Raw genomic sequence first — 24,610 nt, forward strand, 5'->3', positions numbered from 1 at the left:
GTTTTAACAGTGTAGCATGACTACACGTTTTAAGACATCAGGAAAAAGTCAAGATCTACACCTAATAAAATCCCCTCTTCCCAGAATATTAGGTCAGATACTGAAACCTTTGCATTACTTCATCTGTTTATTATTTACACAAAGAGGGAGATACTGGCATAAGTGAACGGGAGACAGTACTACACTCATCACTTTCATCAACAAACTCACAGGTGGACAAGAAGGGAAGCAGTACATATTTCACTAATTTAAAAAAAAAAATTCAAAACTTGAATACATGAAATCAACTTTGAGACCTGTGAATAGATATGGTTAAAATTAGATTATGACCATGTCAAAGATTTAGGCTGAGCAAAGGGATGTGAGTAAAAGCTTTTTTTCTGACTAAGAGGATTTTAAGTGGAATTTAAAATTCAACTCATTTTATGCAATGCCAAAGGAATGTATGGAAATACTGTGAGCAGGAACTACTCGTGTTCACAATATTCAACACAGGCTACACTGTATGTACACACCGTACAAAGCAATTTTCACATTACTGATTTATGTAAAATATACCTTCTGTATCTAGGGATAGTTAAGTGTTCTTAAGAGTAACCAACCAGCACCATTTGATGTAACGAGCTGCATTAAATGATAAAGATCATTTCAAAAGCAACAGAAATCATCACAACATACCAGTGTGCAACCATTGGATGTAACATGACCTATACTATTGACCACCATCAACCATGAGGACGTCTGGACAGCACAGGTTGCCATAACAAACTGTCAGAACGGCACTTGTTCTAAGCACACTCCATTCAATTGAACTAGCTGTGCTGGGTCAACTGGTCTGAAGAGGTTTCTATTTGTAGTTTGCCTATACTCCAATCCAGATATAAATTGCGCAGCAGCCATGATGAATATCCTAAAACTTCCAAGATCCTGCATAACATTACTTATAGAAAAGGCTGCGAGGCAATCATAAGTTCTCAATGCACACGGGTCATTATAGGCAGTCTCTATGGTGCTTGTTAGTCACAGTAGTGCCATTAAATGTTTAGGTTAATGAGAGGTGGACATAAGGAGGGCAGAAGAGAGCAGCGTGACACTTGTTTCCACACTGCACAGAGATAAATGCAATTACTTTGTCGTTACTACAGGAATAATTCATTTCTGTGGCCACTGGCTTGTGGAAGGAGAAAAACAGAATATAGCTGAGTGTAACTAAGGCAGTATATGAAATGTTAACATGTTGAAATGTGCTGTATAGCCTTCAAGACATCCTGACCAGTAAGATGGGTGCAGAATATTGCAACATATAGACTTGTGACAAAAGATTAATTGGACTCATATCCATATGTAAACAATATTAATCTTCTTTACTAAACACCCCCTCCCCCTTTTTCCCTTGAAGTCCCGGTAAATGTTGGCTCTGCAGAGACAGGAACATGACAAATGTCCATTTCAGACTGATACAAAAAAAGGAGCAAGATGTTTTGGGTGCCAGGGCAGCAGATTAGTATCCAGGTAAGATAGATGGTTATCGACTTTTTTTTTTTCTTCTTCTTTTTTACTCGAGTGACTGGAGCATGAGGAGCTGCTTGAGGACCTTTGTCTGACTGGTCTCCCTGATCTCCCCCGCCAGGAACATCTCATCCACCACCGTGTACACCTTGAAACACAGTTCAGAGGACAGTGAGAGCCCAACACTGTGATGAAACTGAGGATATTAAGACGATTCAAAACAGAGTACAAATATCACAAAGTAGTCATCTAGCCTGCTATTTGTCATCATAGTGTAAAAATAGCCAGAGTGACAAAGAAATTAACCTGACAAGATGAGTCACTCTTCTTTCCATCACCTGCTTTTCTCAGGTGTGTTGTAGTTTGTGAAAGAGGTTGTAGTTGTCAACAGCTGAATTACCTTATTTGTTGGTTTCTGGCCATGTCATACATGAGCGGTGTTAGAGTAAAGCATGTGGGCGGATGTTCACATGTAGGTAATTAGCAATTAACACTAGCGGCAGGTGGGGGAAGGGAGTTTAAGCATTTATGGAAAGAAAAAAAAATATCCACCCCCACTACAATAATTAAGATAAAAAAGAAAAAACCTAGCTGTGATTATTATATCAGTTACCATGGCACTATACTAAAAGAAGCACTTTCAGAGCTCTCTTTTGTCCTCTTCTGTTCAAGGTCTTTTTGATTGGATATTAAGACTCTTAAAAACAAAAGGGAAGAATTCATTTCTCAATATGCTTACCTTGTAGAAGTTGAACACAAGGTCCAGCTCACACACATTGTGGAAATACTCATTCAGCACCTTCAAAGAAGCAAAGGAGCAATTGAAAATACAGACCTTCAATTCAATCAGATAAGAGTCCAAACAGACTACTGTTAGTAAGACACACACACACACACACACACATATCTTAATGTGATGCACTAGTGCAGAAATTATGTGATGCTGTAGCAGCAGCAGAATCCACTTGAAAACCATGTAATACACTTATATCTACTACATCTAAAATGTGGCCATTTAAAATTAATGTGAGTCTGGCCTCATCTCGTTTCCACAGGAGATCATTTCGAGCAGTGATATGGTTTCATTTACAAAGCCAGAATTACTGACCCCTTGTTAAGTATTTGCTACAATGAATGTTAAAACCAGCCTGTGAGCAAATCCTGCTGTGAGCTAATGGTAAGTGTGGCATGGTATCTTTTATGAGAATATTTTCACTGACTGAAATAATAATAATTAAAAAAAATCCTTCACTGGTTTTTAGATGGGGCTTTATGTAATAACAAGCTTGCCAGCTAGAAAGTAAGACTGCTCATTTTGGAAATACCGTAATGTGCATTCCTTCACAGTCAAACATTACATCAAATGACCTTCACTCCTGGGTGCTCTGGACAGAATATGGTCTGCTGTTTGTCTTAGCTTGTGGCAAACACTAGATTGTACTTTAAGCTCACAATTTCAGTTGCTACCACATGATTTAAAGACTAAATGATTAGAAAAATAAAGAGATGTTAAACTTAGCTTTAGAAGAAAGCACACTCAAGCTGACTAATGTGTCCAGACAATCACCATGATCTACCTATGCTCTATAAATCACTGATTAAACTAAATGCAATAACTTGATAACAAAGAGTTCAACCATTTTAGAAATAACACCAACTATCCCATATCAACTGCTGATTAAAGTCCATGAAGGCAGCATAACTTGTCTCGAACCTGATGCACCACTGAAGACTAGGTGGTTAAAGCGACATTGAATTTTGGAGGGAATTGTGAGAGCAGTTTGAGGGCATTCACTAGCTATGGCCTTGTGTTTGTAGCAGTTAGGTCTTTTCTTGAGTTGGCATGTGGTATTTAGTTATGTCTATGTGTGAACATACCGTTTTTAACCTAATGATAAGGTGAGTGTTTTGTGGTTCGACCTTTAATGTTGTGGAGAAGTTGGTCAGTTTCATTTGGATCACTTGTAATTGTCGCTGGCCAAGTAATGATGGTAACTGTGGTGTAAATGCACAATGGTTGATGTGATCAATGTGGGGAGTGATACTGAATTTTGTGGCTATAGTAACCTTCTGTGGTATAGAACCACTTGGTATGTGACCATTTATGTTGTGTGGACAACAAATCGCTTCTGGTTGGGATTATTGGTTACTACTATTGGTTTCAGTGGCAAAGATTTTTTTGAGTAATCATTTTGGTTTGCGGGTGTTATACTCCAATTTGGGTTGATCGCATGTTACTATCGTGTATGCAGTGTAGCGATTTGTGTTATCTTCATAATGATTAAATCCATTTAAATTATTTTAGAAGGACCAAGTTTTGCTGTGTAGTGGTCAGACAGTAGCTGTCTTTAAATGGGAGTGGCTGCAGCTCAGGAGGTAGAGCAAGTCATCTACTGATCGGAAGGTTGGTGACTGGTTCGATCCCTGGCCCCTTCAGTATGCATGCCAAATCCACCCCAAGTTGCTCTCCCATGCAGCCACCTGAGTATGAATGTGTGTGATTGGTAGATAGAAAGCACTTACGCACAGAAGAAAGTGCTTGTGTGAATGGGTGAATGAGGCATCTATACAGCGCTTTGAGTGTTCGGGGAGATTTCTGCTGGCTTAATCTTCTTTCCATGGTTGATTTTGCTTGATTGGAATAAATTTGCCACCGTTGCAAGGCACACGTGTTGTCCTGCTTTCCCTATTTGTATTTCAGATCTAGGATATCAAGAACCAGAAGACTCCAGAGGGGTATTTCTTTATTTGGGGATCTTGGAGGAACCTTTTTGAGTAGGGGAGGTGGTACACCCATCTGCAACCTCTACTTGTCTTGCAGTGACAGTGGCCAATTGTCTACACCTGACGAGATTGGATAAAGCCATGCCTGAGGTTGGCTTAGGAGGATGGCACTTCTTGTCTTTATGCTCTCTGGCCTTTCATTTTTCGCTGAAATTTTAAGTACTTTAAAATAAAACCAGTGTTTTTAGAAACTGTGGTATCAGTCTTCATGCTGTGACTTTTGAGCCAAGTCATAAAATAGTGTAATGCTGCCTTTTGGCACTGCAGTGTATCTATGTGGCAAGGCGTTATCAAATCTATCAATATTTTAACGATAACATTTTTTTCCAGCATGGCATAACACTAACACTAGTCAAAAATGATACACCCAAGACTGTAAAATGAATGTGACGTAAACATAGCTTTAATGGGTTCTGGAATTTGTACTGAAATACAGCGTCATGCTAAAAGATTAAACTATAGATACAAGCTGTGGTATGATCTTCAGCTAAGTCAGGTTTATAGAAAATAATCTGACTTCACTAAAAACTATGAATAAGTTAGACTTTTAAAAATGCAGAAATTCAGGTAGCACTTTATTCTGAATTTAAAGCATCGTTTATACCTGAGTTATTTGAAATCCAAAATGGCATTCACAATTGGAAAACAATATTATAATAATGTAAACTAAATGATGTGCTCTTCAGAAAGGAACAGATAAAAAAGAAAACATATCATCTTTTAAAATTGGACATATGTATGCCATGGAAGAAAGGGTTTATATCTGCATAACTACATTTGATCTTTCAGTTTGAATTGCACAGGTTAAATTATTTTATAGATAGGTGCCTACTGGGAATATGCTTCAAAAATAGGGCATTCTATAGTATAATGTTGTAGTTCTATAGTCTTATACAGATTTTATCAGCAGGAAGTCAGATCACAGCATAATGGATCTCTGCTACCGATTCAGTTTTTACAATTGTCCTCTATTAAGTGGAAGGTAAATAATTGAATAACAGCATCATTATGTGGGCAGGGGAAATCTATCAAAATAAAGATATTTTTAAGAATAAATGGCAGAATTGAATAGCTGAATATGGGATGCTTTGAGCCAGGGTGAAAACTGTGAATACCAGTGGAGACTGATGAAAGAGGCAAGAGGGGATTTTGTTTTTCTTCCTGTTCTCTCTGTTATGTAAAGATGAAAAAATAATATTGAAATACATGTGCATTTAGCTATAAATGCACATATATTTCAATATAGGTTGGTAACTAATATGTGGATTGTGTTTAGCTGTACAGAATAATGCTTAAGTAATTTATTTTCTTTCTTTTCTTTTCCTCTGCTTCTTTGTAATCCAGCTTTTATTTTATTTTTTTACTTTTTCACTTCAACTGTATATACTTCAACTTCAAGATTTTTACTACATATAATTTTACTGCAATCCTTACAACCCAGAGAAGTTCTAAAGGAGCTCCACGCCAGTGAAGAATGATAGCCTCTGAACAAAATCATTGAGAGATATTCTTGAAAACCATCAGACCATGACAACTAAATTATCATAGCTCACTTACTAGGTCTATATACTGTGTGTTTCATTTACCTCTACAAAGTTGTGGATTCCCTCGAGGTATGCCAAGTTATTATCAGTCACGTCCACACAAATACAGAAGTACAGACCAGCATAACGTCTGTAAATGATCTTGAAGTTCCTGAACTGTGAGAACAACAGAAAAATCCTCTTAAGAGCTTAATCTCGCATATTGTGACAACAGCAGCAGATTTACCAAGGCTGAAGCTCCCACGGTAAGGTAAAACACACCCAGTATGCATACATTCATACTGATTTTTTTTTTTAATAGCATTAAAAACCTGATCCACAAAACGGGTTCTCTTTTCTTTTGATGTTGTATTCCACTAGAATTTCATTCAGTTATGCATATAACATTAAAAAAAAAAAAACATGCTAAGAGATAATGCCTGCAATATCTATACACCGAAGGAGCTGAGCCAGCTGTGTCATTATACAGGATTAGAGAAAAGAGGTTGTTGCTGTTCTAGCATGTCAAAGAATCATTTTAAAAAAGAAAATGTGGGCACATGTGGCACTGCCAAATCCCATACCTCCACAAAGTTGGTGTGCTTGGCATCTCTGACAGTAACGACAGCATGCACTTCTTCAATCAACTTCTGTTTCTCATCATCATCAAACTGCATGTACCATTTGGCCAGTCGTGTCTTTCCCGCTCGGTTCTGGATGAGGATAAAGCGGATCTGTAAGAAACAAGACAAAAAAAAATAAATAAATGAGGCATTCTTTACTTGTCCTGAACAAGTAAGCAGATTGATACTGACAGAATTATGAAACTCCCAAAAATGACTCACTAGCAACACACAATATAGTCTTACTTTGCCTATTAGTAGCTGTCGTACACATTATAACTTTGGAGATACTTACCATTTAGGCATCCAACTATTTTAATATGTAAGAGAAATTACAAGTAACTGTAGCTACCCTTAGCTTATCTACAGCTTATCGACAGTTAAACATAGTGTTAGCTAAACCACACCCATTCATTTTGACAGCATCATTTTTCGGAGAACTCGGCAAGGTAAAAACGATCTATTTCAGTAAACTGGTAGTTGATCTGTTTGGTAAAACATCTTGATTTTAAATTGTTGGCGTCCCAGTTAGCTTATCGTTTTCTACTCACTGAATGGAATAGCCGATCTGGGGAACTCTCAGATGCTAGCAACCAAACGACAAATGTTCCTGACATGAGAAGAAAATACAACATAGTTCGTTTGAGACATATTTACCATTTTCGCCTCCCAAATATGGACCTTAGAGACTCCAAAGCAGCAGGTTCCCAAGCAAGTGTGCAATAATTTTCACATTAATACATCGATATTTTATGACCGCTCGTCCGCTATCTTCTCCAAGCTAATAGGAAGTGGCAAAACTATGGCTGCGTCACGTTGCATGATGGGATTGTAGTTTTTGCTGTCACATTTAGAAGCAATGGGTTTTAATATAGAACTACAACAACCAACATCACTGTGTGGCGTCTCGTATTGAGTCGTGCAGTGGATCACATGAGAAGCAAAGAGCCCATCTCTCTAAATATTTTTGTCGTTTTTCGTGTTTGTTTCAGGTTTTATTCTTTTCTGAAAGAACTACCGAAAACACTTCCTGTGGAATAATTTCATAAGTATTGCATTCCACTTGTTATCTATTTTTATAGTATCCTAATACTATAAACTTGATTAAAAAAATATGTCACTCTTCTCTTGGGCAATTTCCTGTCAGTTCTTAGACTGGTTAACACTTCTTCTTTTGGCTGCTCCCTTTAAGGGTCGCCATAGTGAATCATTTACCTTCATCTCCTATCTCCCTTGCCTAGCATACTCCTCTGTCACACCAGTCCTCTGTATGTCCTCCTTTACTACATCCATTAACCTTCTCGATGATCTTCCTGTTGTCTGCCTACCTGGCAGCTTCATATTTAACATCCTTTCTTGAATATATCAACTATCCCTCCGCCTCACATGTCCAAAACATCACAGCCTTGGCTCTCTTTGTTTCCAAAGCACTTCACCTGAGCTGTCCCTCTGATATACTGATTTCCTATCCTGTTCCTTCTGGTCCCACTCCCAGTGAAAATCTGAGGATGTTCAACTCTAACTCCTATCTTTTTGTAAGGGCCACCATCTCTAAACCATACATCTATATCTTCCCTTTCACTCTTGCCGCTATCCATCTGTGAGAAATCACCCCTGACACTCGTCTTCACCCACTCCACCCTGCCTGCACTCTCTTCTTCTTCTCTATTGTGCAATGTCTGTCACCTTCACTGTTAAATCGGTCTCCGTCTCATTCACACGTCTATTCTGTCTGGCTTCTATTGACTTTCATTCCTCTTCTCTACAGAGGATACCTCCACTTCTCCAGGCTCTCTTCCACGTGCTGCCTGATCTCACTACAGATCACATCATCATAGTCCAAAGAGACTTTTGTCTGCTCTATTTGTTTATACACATGGTGAAAATTGCTCACATACAGACTTACTAAATGTAAAAAAGTCCCCAAACATGATAGTGTATTTGTCACATACACAGTTAATCAAACTGATAGTTTTATTTATATCCACTTAATTATATTAGATTATTGCGTATAATTAGCATGAAGACGTATGAACAAAAAGGAAGATTTGTAGAATACAAAAGATTTATACCGAAACTCATTACAGGCTGAAAAGCAGCAATAGCCTATATAACTTATTTGCAGCCCCTTGAGGTTACATTATTTTTGGAGGTTGTTTTCTGCAGAGTCAGAGTTTGTTTACTGGTGTGCTTGGGCAGCCAGTTCACCGCAGAACATTGCCCAGACAGCTTGGACAGCTTGCCTCTGTTCTGGGTGTTTAGGGAGTCAGAGGTGGGGGGGATGGGGGACTGTGATTGTCAGGGATTGCACAACTGTGAGTGGAGGAATGCGCTGCCCTTGGGACGGAGACATATTTTAGCTGCAGATACAACGAGGACTGAAAGTGGGATGGAAAAAATAATAATAAAATGAAAGAGGAAACAAACCAGTGATTAAACAAAAAGTGCAGTGTTTTTCTTCCTTATAATGCTTGCAGCTGTGTTTTGATACTGCCGCGTATTTTAGAGTAAAATAAAAATTAAATTTGCCGTGGTGGTTATATAAGAATTATACGCATAAACAGCACTGCATAGCAATGTTTTGTGATAGTCGCAAGACCTTGGCCTGTTTTAAAAACAAGTGGAGGTAGGCGAAAGGGATGTAAAACAGAGGCACATTATTCAACACACACTTTGACCCCAGCTAATCTTGGTTTGTGTGATTGGGGTCATGCAAATATTGCTGAGAACCTAGTGAGTAATGCAATGGGACAGAAGCGTGTGGACTTACTCAAACAGAGGACAGTGCACCTTGAACCCTGTTTGACTGTGTATTTAATGGTGGGTCACAATTCAAGCTTGTCAGAACACACATAGTGCACATTATGTACTTCAATTTAATAACTTATGTAAGAACAACATAATTTCTTTCCTATTTTTTTTATTACAAATGATTTTCTGCTATGTTTTGATTCTGCTATCCAACACTTCAGGAGGTTGAATACAGTAATAAACCTTTAAACACGATGGCTCTATTGTTTACAATGGTTTAGTCTTAAATATCCCCTAAAGTGCCAAATTCCAGTTCAAAACAATAAATTGAGTTCTACGGCCACACAAACTATTTGTTTTCATATCACACAGAGTTTAGATTACCAGATCGGAATTGCATGTTCTTGAGAGTTCAAGGAAGGACTAACAGGGAGAGAGAGGAAGCGAGTGAATGAGAGAGAGAGAGAGAAAGAATTTCAAGAGAGGGTCTCACTGCTAGACACTAAACATCTGTTTGAGCTATTAGTACAGGCTGTTGTCTTGTACGACACTGCAGATATTTCTCCAATGTATCTCAACTCTCTGCCTTAAAAGCGTAATTTTTTAAATGGCTTTAATCAAAGTAGAAAACACTTCGCAATAACTCTTGACGAGCACATAACTCAGCGAACAACACTTATAATTAGGACTAACCTTTAAGATGATTAATTTTTCTCAGGAAAGGCATTAAACATTTCCTCTCTCTGCTGTTCAATAACAGTTTAGGTGGGAGTCCTTGGGTGAATGCACAACAAATCTATCACAAATGATTCAGCCATTAACTATTTAAATCTATTAAGCAACAGTTCTGTGCAAAAGTCCTCAGCCAATCATCAATGCTAAGTGAACCACTTAGTATTGACCTATGAATCATTCAACCATAAAAAAGGAACCTAACTCAAAAGATGAACCACACCTGGTTTTCTACACATAGCAGATATCAGAAAAATTAACAAAGAGACTAATTAAATTTGTTTCTTTAGACACTTTTGTTACTAGCAGTCTGTCACAATCAAATCATTTTGTAATTAGTTCCTCTCTTGATAAGGTGGCTGTCAAGAAGCCATTCCTAAGGAAAGGGAACAAGAAGAAAAGATCAGTGGCAACAGGAGTGACGAATCCACATTTGAAGTTTTTCTCAGTTGAAATCATCATCAGTATGTGTAGAGGAGATCAGGGCAGGGGTAAAACAGGGAGTGTCTAGAGTCATCAGCAAAACATGGTAGAGTGTTTGTCATGGTTTGGGTCTGCAGTTCAGCGGCAGTGGTGTGAGGGATCTGATGGGAACTGATGAAATCCTGAATACAGAAATATAGAGTCAAATTTTGATCCATCATCAAAATACCATCCCATTAGCATCAGCTTCATTTTAAAGCACGACTATGACCTCAAACACACTTCCAGTGCAGTCAAAGGATACCTAAATTAAAAAACACATATGGGAACTTTACTGACGTAGCTCATTAGAATAGTGCAAACTTTGTTTTTGCCTTATATACTGTATTTCCACATATCCTTACAGATGTTTCAATAAATCGCTGCACCTATTTCCATTTTCCTGGGAAAATATAAAGAAACGAATGGGTTATTCAAGACCTTTGCATAGTGTTGTATAACTAATGCTTGAATCTGTCCGGGGAAATGGTGGTCAGTTTTGCAAGGAAGTGGTATGGGAGCCGTGGGGCCATGAACGCAAATGGGCCAAAATAAAATAAATTAATCACAGTCATGATAACATAAACACATTTCTTTTTTATGCTTAAAAATAATAAATAACAGTTTCATGTTTAACAGTAACCCAAGATGAGGCATTAAAGACATTAGCCCCACTTTGATACAACTCACAAATAAGTCCATGTTGTACAACGGAGCTAGTTTGCTGTTCTTCAATTTAAAATAAAAGAAAGAGCTATAAAGAAACGAAACTGGAAAGTAATAGAAATAGTTAAAGTAACTAGAAGTAGCTGGTTGCTAGCTAAAGCATACTCACCCTTTGCATGTGTGTGTTTTTTGTTGTTTCGAATATTTTCAAATATTTCTTTTTAATTTCTAATGTATTCAGCATGTTATATGTCAACTATTTATTTTTAGTTTAAATATACATACGTATGGAAGAGTATTATGATGGCTCATTTGAAATAAATTCACTGTTGTTCTCGGCTTACTAGTCACCATTAGCTACGCCTTAATAGTGTGGCGGTGAGCAGCGTATCATAAACAGTCTGCGTTTGTTGTAATTGTGTATATTTACCGCTGGGCGAGAGTGTCTCTCTGTGAAGAGCATGCCGCCATTACTGGGAAGCTGGGGAAAAAAATAGACTTAAACACAACGTCACACATTTATCCTGCAAGGGGCTTAACATCAGAAAGGGAAAAAACACACACACACACACGGCTTTCGTACGAACTGTTGTACTCTTCCAACAGCGGCGCTTTTTTGTAAATCAAGGCTGATCCTTGCGGTCGCGTTTCCTGCGGACTCTTTTTTTTTGTAAATTTTTGACACAACAAAGGAAATAATAATTGGTCAAAACAACGTGGTGGTGAACCAAGAAGGGAAAACACACCGAAACAGCGCTTTCCAACGCCGGCCCCCCTTTTCTCCTCCTCGCAAGACGTTTCCAGCCGTGGTGAAAAAAACTGAAGTTGAGCAGGATTTTTTTTTCCTGCCCTTTTCCCTACTAGAATTTACTTGTATTTTTTCCAGACTGGGAGAAAAGACAAACCATCTATGTATCTCGTGTCTGAAAACTTCAGACTGATGTAAGTGAACACCCTATGTGGGAAGCAATGGACAGACAGCCTGTTTACTGAAAAGGCGGAAAATAATCGATGTGAGAGCTTGTAGGGAGTGTTTTTGTCTGGTTTTTAAAGTATTTCCCCGGCTGCGGGTCGCAGAGGAGCACGGAGAGGAAGAAAGGAGCGGACAAGAACAGGACAGAAACGGGAATGATATGGTATGTAGACTGTAGCTTTTCGGCCACGATTGTGTGTGAGTCAATGTGAATAAGCGGTTTTTAGACCTAACTAGTATTGGCAAAAGGCATTTTAAGGCGTTCACCTGATTTTACTTCTCCTAACATTGCAGCTTGGGTTGCAGTGAAGTGCTGCGAGTAACAAGAAACTGGGAGTTAACCCCAGTCCCCCTCCCCTCCACGGGGGCTGGCTTGATTTGAAGCCCGTTAATAGTAATCATAATGACTGCGTGATGATACGTGTGTGTATTAAAATAAAAGGCGTTCTTATGCAGGTTAGGGGTTAGCGTGTGCTTGTTTAAATGGGACGTTTACATAGGAGAAAGGGACTGAGGGGGGTGGGGGTCTTAAAAATGGATCCTGTCCAAACCTTACAATTGTTTGGACAACAACACCTGGAATGCATTGGTCTGTCAGACCTGGAGAAACTCCAGGCTATGTCTGAATGTAAGGGGCAAACAGGACTTGAAATCGGGGTAGAGCAGATAGGATGTTTGGGGTAGGCTGAAGATTGTTAAACAGTTGTGTCACAGCATGTTTGATTGTTCAGTTTATTTCTTACTATGCTCTGCTTTAAAAAAATGACTTTGTTTTAAAAAAGCTTTGTTTATTGTAACTTCTTACATTTAAGTCGTATGTAAGGTCTTAATATACTACGTTTTCTTCAAGCAAAGATATTTTAGCGTTTATCGAATGTATCATTAACTTTGTAAATGCCAAAGCTGCACAGGGCTGTCTATTTCATATAGTTGGCTAATGCCTGAGGGTACCTGTACTAACTTCCTCATTTCCTTTACCCAGCCTGTCACACAAAAGGCTGTGTTCTTCCTAGAAAGCATATAAAACATGTCAAGTTATTTCTCACCAATCTCAGGTGAGAATATTTATGTTGGCTCGCTGAATGTGGAATGTCCACCCATTTGTCCTTTGGTTCTGGGCTGGTTAGGGTGACCTAATGGAGACAATTAACACTATTAATCTTTTTTTATGCCAGGACTAGTCACCAGTGTGTCACAGCCTAATCCTGCAGCAAAGTGGTCATTGCCCTGGAAGCCACTCCCTTTTCTTTCTTTCTGTTTCTTTCTTTCTTTCTTTTTTTTTTTTTTTTTTTTCCTGTGAGCCCTTCCACTGGACTTTGGTGCTTTTAATTCAAAGAGTGATCCTTCTACATGAGGCATTTAAGACTGACTGACAATGGCTGATTTTAAAGCATGAGATCTCTGTGTAGCTTTATGACGTTGCCTTAACACAGAGTATCCATTGGTTTGGTCTGTGCTGCTGTGTCATTGCCAGTTAAAGGAGACATTTTAAAACAGGAACCTTGATAATGGGTATGTGCCTTTGGTGTTGTGCATCCTTTTCAAGCAAGTAGGTTGAAGCACACATTTACTAGCTGTGCTTGGATATGTGCTTTTTGATGAGTTTTACCTCCCTTTGATCTTAATCAACCTTGTCAGGAAGACCATACTGAGGAGCAAAAGCACACAGACTCGTATGCAAACTTTTCTTGGTAAGATGGTCTCTTTGCGCTCAGGTAAATGCATTAGCAGCTGTCAGCACTTCTGTTCTGTGCTTGATTGGGCCCTTTGCAGTGCAGTCACACCTCTCCAGGAAGCCTCTTCTTCCCCTAATAGCCGTGCCATTTGCCCAGGCAGCAGGCTAGCTACCAGCATACCCACTCACCCCTGTCAGTCTGTCTCTGGGATCATGTTGTGAGTCCTGGGCTTGAACATGTTTCCGAGATTAGAGGAGAACAGGCTTTGTTTGTCAGCATGTAGGCCAGAGATGAGAATGCATCCTTTGATGAGGACACTGTTCTGTCCCATATTATGTGAACAGATAAATCCTGGGTTTTTCATGCTTTGTAATAGAAGCAGCATAGGAGCACTTACTCCTTACAGCAAATCTAAGATGTCAGCTCACTTGTTTTCTCAACAGTGGACCAGTGGGGAAAAAAACGAGGAAAGGTAATTAGAAATTACCTGAGCCCTGTAGTGTGAAACATTACTTAATTCACTAAGCCAAGCAGTGATTAGTTTATTTCAATAGGGCGAAAGTGTCTCGGGCTTGTAACACAGCACGGGCCGCTTTGCAGTGTCGACCCAGACGCTTAGATTTCTACTGTGCTGGCTGAATTAAATGGTGGACTTGCACCTGCTCCAGTTTTACTGCTTGCATACCTGTCAGAGTGAAGTTACTCCACCTGCCAAGCATGGAAAATTTTTTCCTACTCATCAGAAAATGCGTCGTTCGCTAAATCTCTTTCCTCTTGTATTACAAGAGAGGTTTGCTTGCGAGTCACTGTAAGTCTGTGTTTGATGGAGAAAGGAGCTAATTATAGCGGGCAGCTTTGGAGTTTGGTGGACCAGATTACAGTCACTCTCCTCTCAATGGCTGCCTTGTTCTAGTGGCTGATTATTAGGCAGAGAGAAGTGCATTCTGGGATGATTGTATCTGAATTTCCATTAGAAAGTGTGCCTGCCTCAGTTGAACTGAGGTTCTCTTCTCTCCCCACTGTTTCGGCTCTCTTGCTCATTACAGATTTGCAGATGGGCACAGGCTGATATAAAGGCCTCTGTACTGTGGCCCTGTTCTGTTCCAGAGCCAGTTTAGCTCTGTACCCTGATTGACCAATTTATGTACGAGGGAAATGACCCTGTTTTGAGGGAACAAAAAGATTAGAAAGTATTACTAATATTCCTATTCACTGGCCCTTTTTAACAAATTTGTGATCTGAGAATATTAAGTTCAACACAAATCCATCATTGTTGTACATTTCTAGATAAAAATAAGGGCTTTGGATATGAACAGTGGTTTGAATGGTGGCTGTACGGTTCTATTGAGGTACTTTAAAATAGCATTAATGTTTAAAAAAAATACAGTGCTGACAATGTTTGAAATTACTGTGACCGTCGAGATAAAGGACCACAGAGGAATGGTGACCTCTGGACACGAACAGCCCTGTTTTGTCTTTTGCAAATGTGATTACACAACAGAAGGACGAGAGCTGAACATGAAGGGAGATCTTTAGGAACGAGGAAAAGTGAGAGAGTGACGCCACAAAGTGGGTTTTCAGTTTTTGGGTGGGGGGGCCGCTACAAGGATGTTTGAGTAAAGTAAAGTGTGAACAAACTGCTGCCAGTTTCTGCTTCAGGCTGTGTTCCTGGTATGTGCCCTTTCAGCTTTGTGCTCAGGGATCAACCAATCAATGGCAGCCATAAGTAACCCTGCTGCTTGGCTATTGGACACAGCTGAATTCCATGACTCAGCACGGCCGTAGATAAGATGTTATGATTGAGGCTCTGCCAATAAAACGAGGCCACTGCCCGGAGTTCAATAGGTTGGACTTCTGCTTCTATGATTGCACGCACAAAGTTTGCACCACCTACACACACTGCCAACATGGTTCTTATCCTTAAAGTTCTCTGAGGTTTATGGACTATGCAGGGCACAAGCTTAAAATGAGAGATTTGTCATGCATAAATACACGCTCCATTACATTATCATGTTAAGGGTATAATGGCCTCTGATGGTTTTTGGATGAGTCAGTGTTTATACGGACTGTTGAAAGCCTGTAGACATTTGAAACCTCTCTCACTCAAAAAAAAGGCAACAAAAAGACTGCTCTGAAATCCACCTACATAAGTATTAAAGGATAACTCTGAGCATGTTTGCAATCTGTGGATGCATACACGCTCACACGCTCACACTCATTTCCCACACTAAAGCAACACTTGGTTTTCATTTTTGTCTTAACCTGTCGTGCTGACCTAGCCCTCATCTCATTCGCAAGTCCTAATGCGTTATTGCCAAAATTGGGCTGGAGTGAGCAGGAGAAGTCTGTGTTTGTCATTGTTTGACTGTTTTTTTTTCTGGAGCTTCTCCCCCCGATGGTGGTCCTGAATTTCCTGAAGGAAGTCCACTCACGATGCCTGGTCATGTGTTTATGCAAGGGGGATGGGGATGGAAGGCCAAAAGGAGTGGACAGGGTGGAGAAGAGGAGAGCTGAGGGTCAAAGGTGAGGGTAGGAGTTAGAAAGTGGCAACAATGGAGCCAGTTTTGTTCTTCTTTTAAGGAAGAATGGTGGCAAAATGAGAAGAAAGATTGGCTGTCTGTTAGAAAAATCCAGCATGGTAGCAGAAAAAAAAAGATCAAATCCTGACCAATCAGCTGTCATGACTGTTCTGGAAAGATATAGACAAGTTTTAACACAGACCCTCCCTTTGAACTAGTACTACCAAAAAGCCAAATTAGAATTGAGCCTCACTCAGTAGTACTTAAAACGTCAGTGCTCCAAGCACAAAGACAGTAGCATGTGTACATGTATTATTAAAAAAAAAATCTACTAACTTAAATATTTAATCCATATATTCAGCGTAAAATAGTTTTAGTGAAAGATTGTCTGTCTTTTTTGAGTTAAACAAAGTCATTTTGATTAACTGGAGCTGTTTTGCAGACTTGGCTCACTCCAGTTATTCTTATTGTTTCAATGTGAGTCTGACGTCATCATGTTAGTGGTCGTGTTAAAGCAGGCTGGACGAGAGCAACCGCAGATTGTACCAAATATGATCATGAAAAGCAACGACCAGCCAGCACCTGCTTGTCAGGTTTAGTCTGCACTGGACAGTCCCAAGAGGGAGTGTCTGAAACGTTCTTGAGAAGTAAATTAGTTAAACTTTCTTTTTTTTCTTTTTTTGAGGTTGTGGTAACCTCATTTGATGAAAGAGATAAATGAAAAATATGTGTAAGTATAAGTGGGTGTATAGTGCGGTGGTTAACACGTTCTCCTAACATGTGAAAGGTCCCCGGTTCAGTGCTGGGAGGAGACACAAATCCCTGGGAGGGCTGCTTCAGGAAGGGCATCCAGCCAAAGCAAACATGTCAATCCATCCGCTGTGGTGACTCCTTGCAAATAAAGGAGCAGCTAAAGGAAGCTACTTAAACTATAATCACAAGATCTAAACTGTACTTTCACTATTAAGTATATCATCAAGAGGCGTTATCTGTTTTTTTTCTAGCTCTGTTTGCTTATGAGTTTTAAAACTTTCTGCTTGTACTTGCTGTCCTAAGTCATGGCATGTGCTGTGGGTGGTATATGTGTTTTTAAGTGAAGCAATAGTTTTGTGTATTCTGATACAACTTGTTGTATGTCCATCTTTTGTGAAAGTAGAGAGCATTAGAGGGCTGGATTTTTCGAACATTTCATTTTAACGGCATGTTTCTCTCTGCAATCTTATTGTTTAGCGGTGGAGCCCTCGGAGCATCACCAGTTGGATTAAATTCACTGGGAAAGAAGGGGGGGAAAAAAGAGGTTTGTGTAACAGCAACTTGTGTATTTCAAAGAAACTTTGAGGTTGGGCTGTTATCTGTGAAGACTGGCTGGAAGCTCTTTCTGTCAGCCATAATATTGCAACTCAAAACACAAAGCAATAACTAGAATCCGCACCTCAGCTTCTCACCTCAGCTGTTTGCTTTTCATTTCATTTTAACTCATTATTAGCAATAATTAGATTGGGTGGCTAGTTGAATGTGGTGCAGAAATTATTTTAGTGTTTGGCAGTGTACAAACAGGAGACTGTGTGCAGAGGTAGGAAATGAGATGGTGGTGCTGTAATTGGGTTTAGATTTGTGTGTGAGCAAAAAACCCCCCCAAAAACACCTGCTTTAGGTTTGTTAATTCTCTTAGATAATGATGTTGACGCTGCTACAACATGAGGTTTAGTTTGCATTATCCCGACTTGATGTCTGTTTATCGTGACGTCTCTTACATGCTGCTTCTGCCTGGAGTCCTGACAACTTTATTGGAGGTGTCGGCATACACCTGCGATGCTCAGACAGAGGAGAGGTGGAGAGTGGGAGGCTGAGAAGTGTTCTGTTTCTGAAATATTCTAATTAAGGTTGGCAGCTTTAATCACAGACCGATAAGCATTGGAGAAAAAAGAGAGGGACAGGAGTTGAGAGGAGGGCTTGCAGACCCAGACAACCAGATGTCTCAAAAAGAGGTTCACTGGAAGTTTTTCATTTATGAGTTGTGTAGATTGCTTATGCTGCCCCTTTGCTTCCTCTTTTCTCTCCTGTTTTTTTTAATTTTTTTATTTGTTACAGAATGTTTTTGTTTATTTCTGTTCCCATGGCGCCCTCCATCACTGGTTTTTCTTGCCCTTGGAGAGCAGCGCAGTGGTCGTCTGAGCCGCGGTTAAGGACACAGGAAGGGCACCACCTTGTCACTAGACGTTTGCTTCAGATGCCACTTCAGGGGGATCTGGGCAGCACTGTGGCGGCCTTTGGCATCTCCACAGTGAATACGTGCTGACGCTGTCTCTCTCCTGCACATACATGGCTGCACAAAAAAACCTTGTATCTGGAGAGGGGACATGTTTTACAATGTTGTGATTAGGTATTCTGAAGTTGTATCTTGCCAAAGGCATTTTAACATGTGCAAATCATTACCTGGCTGTTAGTGGTTAGTATTCGTGTTTGATCCAGCTCGACTCAAAATGTTTCAGAACTGGTTGTTTTGAGTACTAAGGGCACTGAAACTGTGTGGGGAAAAGAAACATGTACACTACTTTATGTACACCCAATGAGAGCAACAGCAGCTGACCTTTCCTCACGCTCATAACATAACTGTCAGTTAACTGTGGTTCTGGCCATTCGGCAGCTATGTGACAACGGACATCATATCCTCTTTAAGGTGAGAAGATAAGGTGGCTGTTCATAGCCATTTGTTATCACAGGCAGTGAGACCCTGACACCTCCACATCCCTTATCTGGCTTTGTCCCAGTTTTTGGCCCAAGCCTGGGCTCATGCGTGCCCAAGGCTGATGAGTAAGCACCGCTCAGCCTGCGGATGGCTGTGCCTGCCGTTATCGATCGCAGCGGCACCGCCTGTCATCCAGCCACCACTTAGCTAATGATGCCCATGCTATTGTCTCACGGTTTGGAAAACTGCCATTAAACAGAAAGTGGCGGCTGATGGCGGCATCAGTGAAAATTTATTTTAATAATAGAGGAGACACACCTAAAGCGGGATCCACTGTAGCGTGCTTGTGTCCGTCTGTGTAGGTATTTGACTTCACAGAGTGGAAGGATTTGGGGATTTTCAGCCTACACTGATATCCATGTGCACAGGCCGCCAATAAAACTAAGAGCACGTAGTCCGATGTGGATGATACAGTGCGTAGGTCACATGCTGAGTGTTTGAAAAGTGGGTTTAAGCAGGAAAGAAGGGAACTGCGAAAGGGAGACGTTAGAAATTATACCAAAGATCAAAAAAAGCAACAAGAGAAGCACAGACAGTGGCTCCGGTGGACTGTTTTGTTTTTCACGCTGCTCCCACAGATGCAGCATATAGACAAAGCTGTGAATAGGCTCTCTCTAGGTCCAACCCACAGCCATACCACTTGTTTAAAGGAACCTAGGCTGACCGATACTCTGTTATGCTGTCCTTATCACAGGCTGTGCTTTCTTTCTGCCCACTCCCTGTCTTTCTGTTGTTGGCTGTCTTTGTTGTGACGCTGGTTGGTTCATCTGCATGAAAGACAGACCATGATTTCCACCAGTCTGCAACACTTTGTGCTGACCTGGTTTTGACCGTGCTACTCCGACTGTTACTGTTGTTAGGCAAACACACATACGCGTGTGCTTAATAAAACCCCCCTGTGATGAATCACGTGAAATGCTTTAATCTAGAGGATATCCGTGACGCGCAGTACTCTTTAAAACTTCTAGACATTTTAGATGCATCCGTCAGGCAGTCCCAGCAAAGGAAGTTGACTTATCTGTGCCAAATTTAATCTGAAGGGTGAAACCATCCAACCATACAGAGTCACAGATTTTCAGTATTGACACTTATGTTGTAGGCCTCACAGTATCTGGAGCTCAACACAATGGAGTTACTCTAGGATTACATGATGTGGCTGAAGCTACTGAGACAGGATTAACCACAGAAGAAATGCTTGAAGTTTCCCAAGACACTTGGAAAAATTGACCCTGCAACCTTCAAACGCTACGTACAAGTATAGCAAGGAGAAACTGCGCTGTTTAAAAGTAAAGAGTAGTCAGACTAAATACTGATTTGATTTTGTTTGTTTTTCTGTTTACTCCTCTTTGTGCTTCTGAAAGCAGCCTCGCTTAACAGTCATTAATATAGCTACTGTGCCATTTTAGAGGATTGCACATGGATTTCTCTGAGTTGGGGTTTCCTGGTGGTGACATGGGTCATTTCTCTTCTCAGTGCCATAATTTCCCAGGATGCAGTAGAGGCCCCAAGGTCCATAGCTCTTATGTCAGAGTTCATTTCCTGTTGGAGTGCTCCAGCAGCTCCTGATCCACCATTTTCTAACATTCCTGACAAGAACTGGAGTAATCCGTGTCACTTCCCCATCAGTTATTTAAAATGGGTTTTTTCTTGTTTTCGTTTTTTAGAATCAGCTGAGGGAGTTGCGGGGAATTTCCCACAAATTACCCAAAAATTTGAAACCATGTTGAAGTCAGTTTACAGTGAATAAACGAAGTGTAGTTGAAGTGAAACTATGCTTGAAACAGCAGTGTGAAATCATGCATCTAGTTTAAGATTAACCTACTGGCGTTAACTTTATGAATCACACAAGGGAGAGAGTGCAGTGGTTTAAAAAGGAAAGCGTCTCCTTTCACTTCTGTGAATGATTACAAACCACAAACATAACTCGTGCATCTTCCTTTGTTGCTTTCCTGACTTGCATGGATATTGTGATGATAAAGGTAAAGAAAACATGGATGAAGAATGTAAACATTTTGTTTGTTCGAAATCGCTGTTTTTGGTTTGTAGGTTATTCGGAGAGAAAGATGGCCTCACCAAAGCACAGCTTACATCCGCCAAGGAGAAGACACTGCAGACCTTTGTGGGAAAATGTTGCTGTGAATGCAGTTTGTTGTTGACGGGTTGATTTCCTGTAGCTTAAATCCATGTGATTTCCCAAAAAAACTCCAAAACATATTTTTGGTGGAAAAGATGAATACAAGACGTTGGCATTTGAGTGGGAAAAGGAGAGAATAATGCATTTATACTGAAAAGAAGAGATGCAGCATTTAGATTTGGCTGAATATCGTAATTGTCACCATTTGCACAGGTGTATGTGACCTTTCAAATCAAATGCAATTGAAATTCGGCATTTACAAACGATTGCATCCATTAAAGAAGAACTCCAGGTATTTAGCGTCTACTTCAAGGGTTTCAGATTTCTGAGAACTTGTGCAACAGTGAAACTGGCTTTTGCATTTGTAGTTTAGTCGGTGTGGATCTTGCATTTCAAGTGTTCAAGCCCAACTGAGTCATTTTCCCTGAATTGGCTAAGCCTTGCCAGAGCCACACACAACTGTTTTTCCACGCACTGTGTAGACCGCAACTAGTAAAAGGACGTTTACATGTGCCCTTAACAATGAATTAAAGATTAACACTTACTAAATGTTTAAAAAGGCGTTTCGAGAACACTGATTGTGTGAATGTGTAACTGAACTGTTGAGGTTTCCAATGCGGTGCAGAAATACAGGATCATATCATATCATATTAATATAGTATTTCAGTATTTGTGAATTTTCTGTGGCTTATAACTCAATTTTACAATGATCCCAAGAAAGAGCGAAGGTGCCTCGCAAGCTTATGTGTCGCTACCGTTACTCCTGCACAAAAAAAACAAAACAGTTTATTCATGTTTATTCATGCAGGCTCTTATGCTTTAAGTCCTGCAGTCACACCACAAGGCAAAGCAGTTAATCACTAACGACTCTGAATGACTAATGGCGTGCTCATCCACCAGCGATTGTGGATTCGGTTTTAAAAATTTCATTTGTTCTCAGTTGTTTTCTGTATTTGGTCATCAAGAGCACATCGATTCAAAACAGCAGGGATTGTGGATAAGAATTCTTAATTTCTGACATGAAAGTTGTGTAAATTACATTTTGGAAATGATTTTAATGTGTTGTATTTATTGCATTACTATGTTAGAGCTAACAAATCTTAAGTCACAGTTCTGCTTCCTCCATAAAACACACCTGTGACACTTTAAGCATTACAAACGCTGATGGGCACTTTTAGAGTTACAATTTTCAGCTCACAAATGCTCTATCTATGTAAGCACTTTGTGGGCATGCCAACAGTAAGGCTTTAGGTTAACCAGAAGGTAACATTAGTGGTATGTCCATGTTGAGACTTTAAGGCTACAACAGAATAGAAACAGCATCTGTTAGATTACGCAATAGCGTTTTACACCATGTGCTACAGTTTTGTGCACATACCACATGACTCAAAGTAAGACTTTTTATTTAGAGCACAATATTTTAATTTTAATTTTTAAAATTATTATTATTTCACCCACAGTTACAGTCCAGCGCTAACTGCATAGTTTCAGCATGAGTTGAGCTTATATTTCCTTCCCATATTCACCGTAGTCACGCCTCATTCCAGGTTTTGGGTTACAACACTTTTTGTGACAGAAAGAAGCAGGGAGCAGATCCTGATTTACTCAAAGGTGCAGTGTAACAGTTAATAATTTTAAACAGAGCCAGAAAGGTTTCTGGTCATGTCGAGAAGTTTTGTCACCACAAAAAAACAGTGAAAAATTATTCAAAAAAGTTCCTCGAGCAGCTCTATCACCTGCTCTTTGTGTGTGTGTGAAAATATGCGTGTGCTTTAGAGAGATCTAGAGTCACAAAGAAGTGATTTGGAACTTGAAATAACAAGACTAAGAGAATGATTGTACAAGGAGAAGATCCAAAGTGTATTATATCCATTAGCTTAGGAGTTGACGTAACATGTCAGATTCTTTCATTCTTACATGTTTTGATTGCAGTTCTTGTTTTGAAGCTCTTTGGTAAGATGGATCAAACCAGTGCCCAAGACTAGTTTAACCTGCCCTTAAACAATGATTCGAGGTGTTCCACATGAGCAAGTTTAGGCCCTAAGCAACCCTATTTCAGTAAGAGTCCCATCCACAACTTTTCAGTTTTCACTTCACAACTTTGTAAATACATCTTCTCTCTGTCTGAGGTCTCCCGGTGTTTGAACATCGTGATTTAGGCTGTAGGAAATTTTGCCGCTCTGACTGTTCACATGCAGCTTTTAGACTGCAAAGCTGAGCTTCCATTTAAGGCCTTGCCTTTTCCTCTCTTCCTTTCAGTCGTGCCTGCTCCTTCAGAGGTTATAGTTGACAGGAGACATGGGTGGGTGATGTCAGCCCTTTCCTTAGGGAATTCAGGGGTCCTCAGGGGTCCTGTGAGGTTGGGCAGCAGCTCCAGACGGGAAACGGTGATGGTAGAGAGGGGAAGGAACAGCTCGCTTTTGTTTTGCTTTGTTTTGTTTTGATCACGTCCGTGCTAAAGAGGGAGACACAGGATGTCGATGGTAATGGCTCTATTGCCAAGAGGGGCTCAGTCATGAGCATTTGTGCATATACATATGTTGGAGCTGTTGGAAATACTTGGCACACCACCAGTTTTCCAGATTTAAGTTGAAATCGCAGTTTTGCTTCCTTTTGCATTCATTTTTTTTTGAGAATTTCTTTGTTTTTGCTACAAGCGTGTAAAAGAAGTTTGTGTTTCTTGCAGCAGGAGTTTTCCCAGCTTTTCATGCAGAGATTGCATTCGTTAATGCTGGGTTGCTGACTTGTTCAGAAGGTGTATAATATTTAACATCATGTGCTAAACACTTGAGCGGTGGTTGTGAGAGCTCTGCTAGCGCGTGGGGTGTTGCTCCTGGGTCTCACTGATGATGTACCATTGTAAACAGTTCCCACTGCTTGCACAGCTGGGGCACACTTGACAACCTCTGCAGTGCATGTGAAGTGGGATGGGGAGGAGGCAGTCGGAGAGAGCTGGGTTAGCGCTGGGCGGCGAGTGACTGGACTGATACAGCAGCGGAATGCTTCGAGGGCCTTTGGGGCACGATACGAACTGCAAAAAGGAAAAGTGAGTTCAGGGGAAACAAGAGCATAAAACTGATTATAAATGACAAATCCCCAGCTCTTGCAAGCAAACAGTGTTACCTGCTCTATTCCGAGGATGGTAAAATGCAATCACAACAGCTCTGAGCCCAATTCAATCTCCTGTATGTATTCTGCGTGCATGTGTTGTGAGTACCATTGTGTTTGTGGCCTCCCTGATTTCGACAGTGACAGGAAATTTTGCCCCTCCTCTTCACTGTCCTCCCTTCATCCTCTACCCTCTGCTCGCTGCCTGGCGCTGATTGGCTGGAGGGAAAGCGAGGGATGAGGTTTTGTCGTCTAATCTGCCAGCAGATCGCCTCTGATGGGTCTCTGTAGAATGGCTTTAGTAAATTACTGTTCCAGGGAAGGGCAAATCCCTTCTATCAGATAGCAGCTCTCTCTTCATCTCTCCCTCTATTCCAAGTCCCACACTCTTTCTCTTCAGT

The 24,610-nt window shown here is 40.3% G+C and overlaps 2 protein-coding genes and 1 long non-coding RNA gene across 3 annotated transcripts in view; 1 reads left to right on the forward strand and 2 right to left on the reverse strand.

Annotated features, from left to right (window-relative positions):
* Positions 1-108: 108 nt before the first annotated feature.
* ap2s1 (adaptor related protein complex 2 subunit sigma 1) lies at positions 109-7,254 on the reverse strand. The gene is made up of 5 exons (XM_031732828.2): positions 7,097-7,254; positions 6,401-6,550; positions 5,880-5,993; positions 2,249-2,308; positions 109-1,657 (listed from the first exon to the last, which is right to left on the reverse strand). Exons 1-5 carry the CDS (start codon positions 7,097-7,099, stop codon positions 1,556-1,558), a joined length of 429 nt encoding a protein of 142 aa, XP_031588688.1. The 5' UTR covers positions 7,100-7,254; the 3' UTR covers positions 109-1,555.
* Positions 7,255-9,236: 1,982 nt separating this feature from the next.
* On the reverse strand, positions 9,237-11,722 carry LOC120443494. The gene is made up of 3 exons (XR_005615460.1): positions 11,615-11,722; positions 11,481-11,531; positions 9,237-10,527 (listed from the first exon to the last, which is right to left on the reverse strand). It is a non-coding gene; the product is annotated as an uncharacterized LOC120443494 (long non-coding RNA).
* Positions 11,538-24,610, forward strand: part of arhgap35a (Rho GTPase activating protein 35a) — a 63,045-nt gene continuing 49,972 nt past the window's right edge. The window contains exon 1 of the mRNA XM_031732830.2: positions 11,538-12,186. The gene's annotated coding sequence lies outside the window, so the exon portion shown is untranslated. The remainder of the gene's footprint in view (positions 12,187-24,610) is intronic.

The sequence above is a fragment of the Oreochromis aureus genome, linkage group 14, assembly GCF_013358895.1.
Source record: "Oreochromis aureus strain Israel breed Guangdong linkage group 14, ZZ_aureus, whole genome shotgun sequence".
In the NCBI taxonomy this organism is placed as follows: domain Eukaryota; kingdom Metazoa; phylum Chordata; class Actinopteri; order Cichliformes; family Cichlidae; genus Oreochromis; species Oreochromis aureus.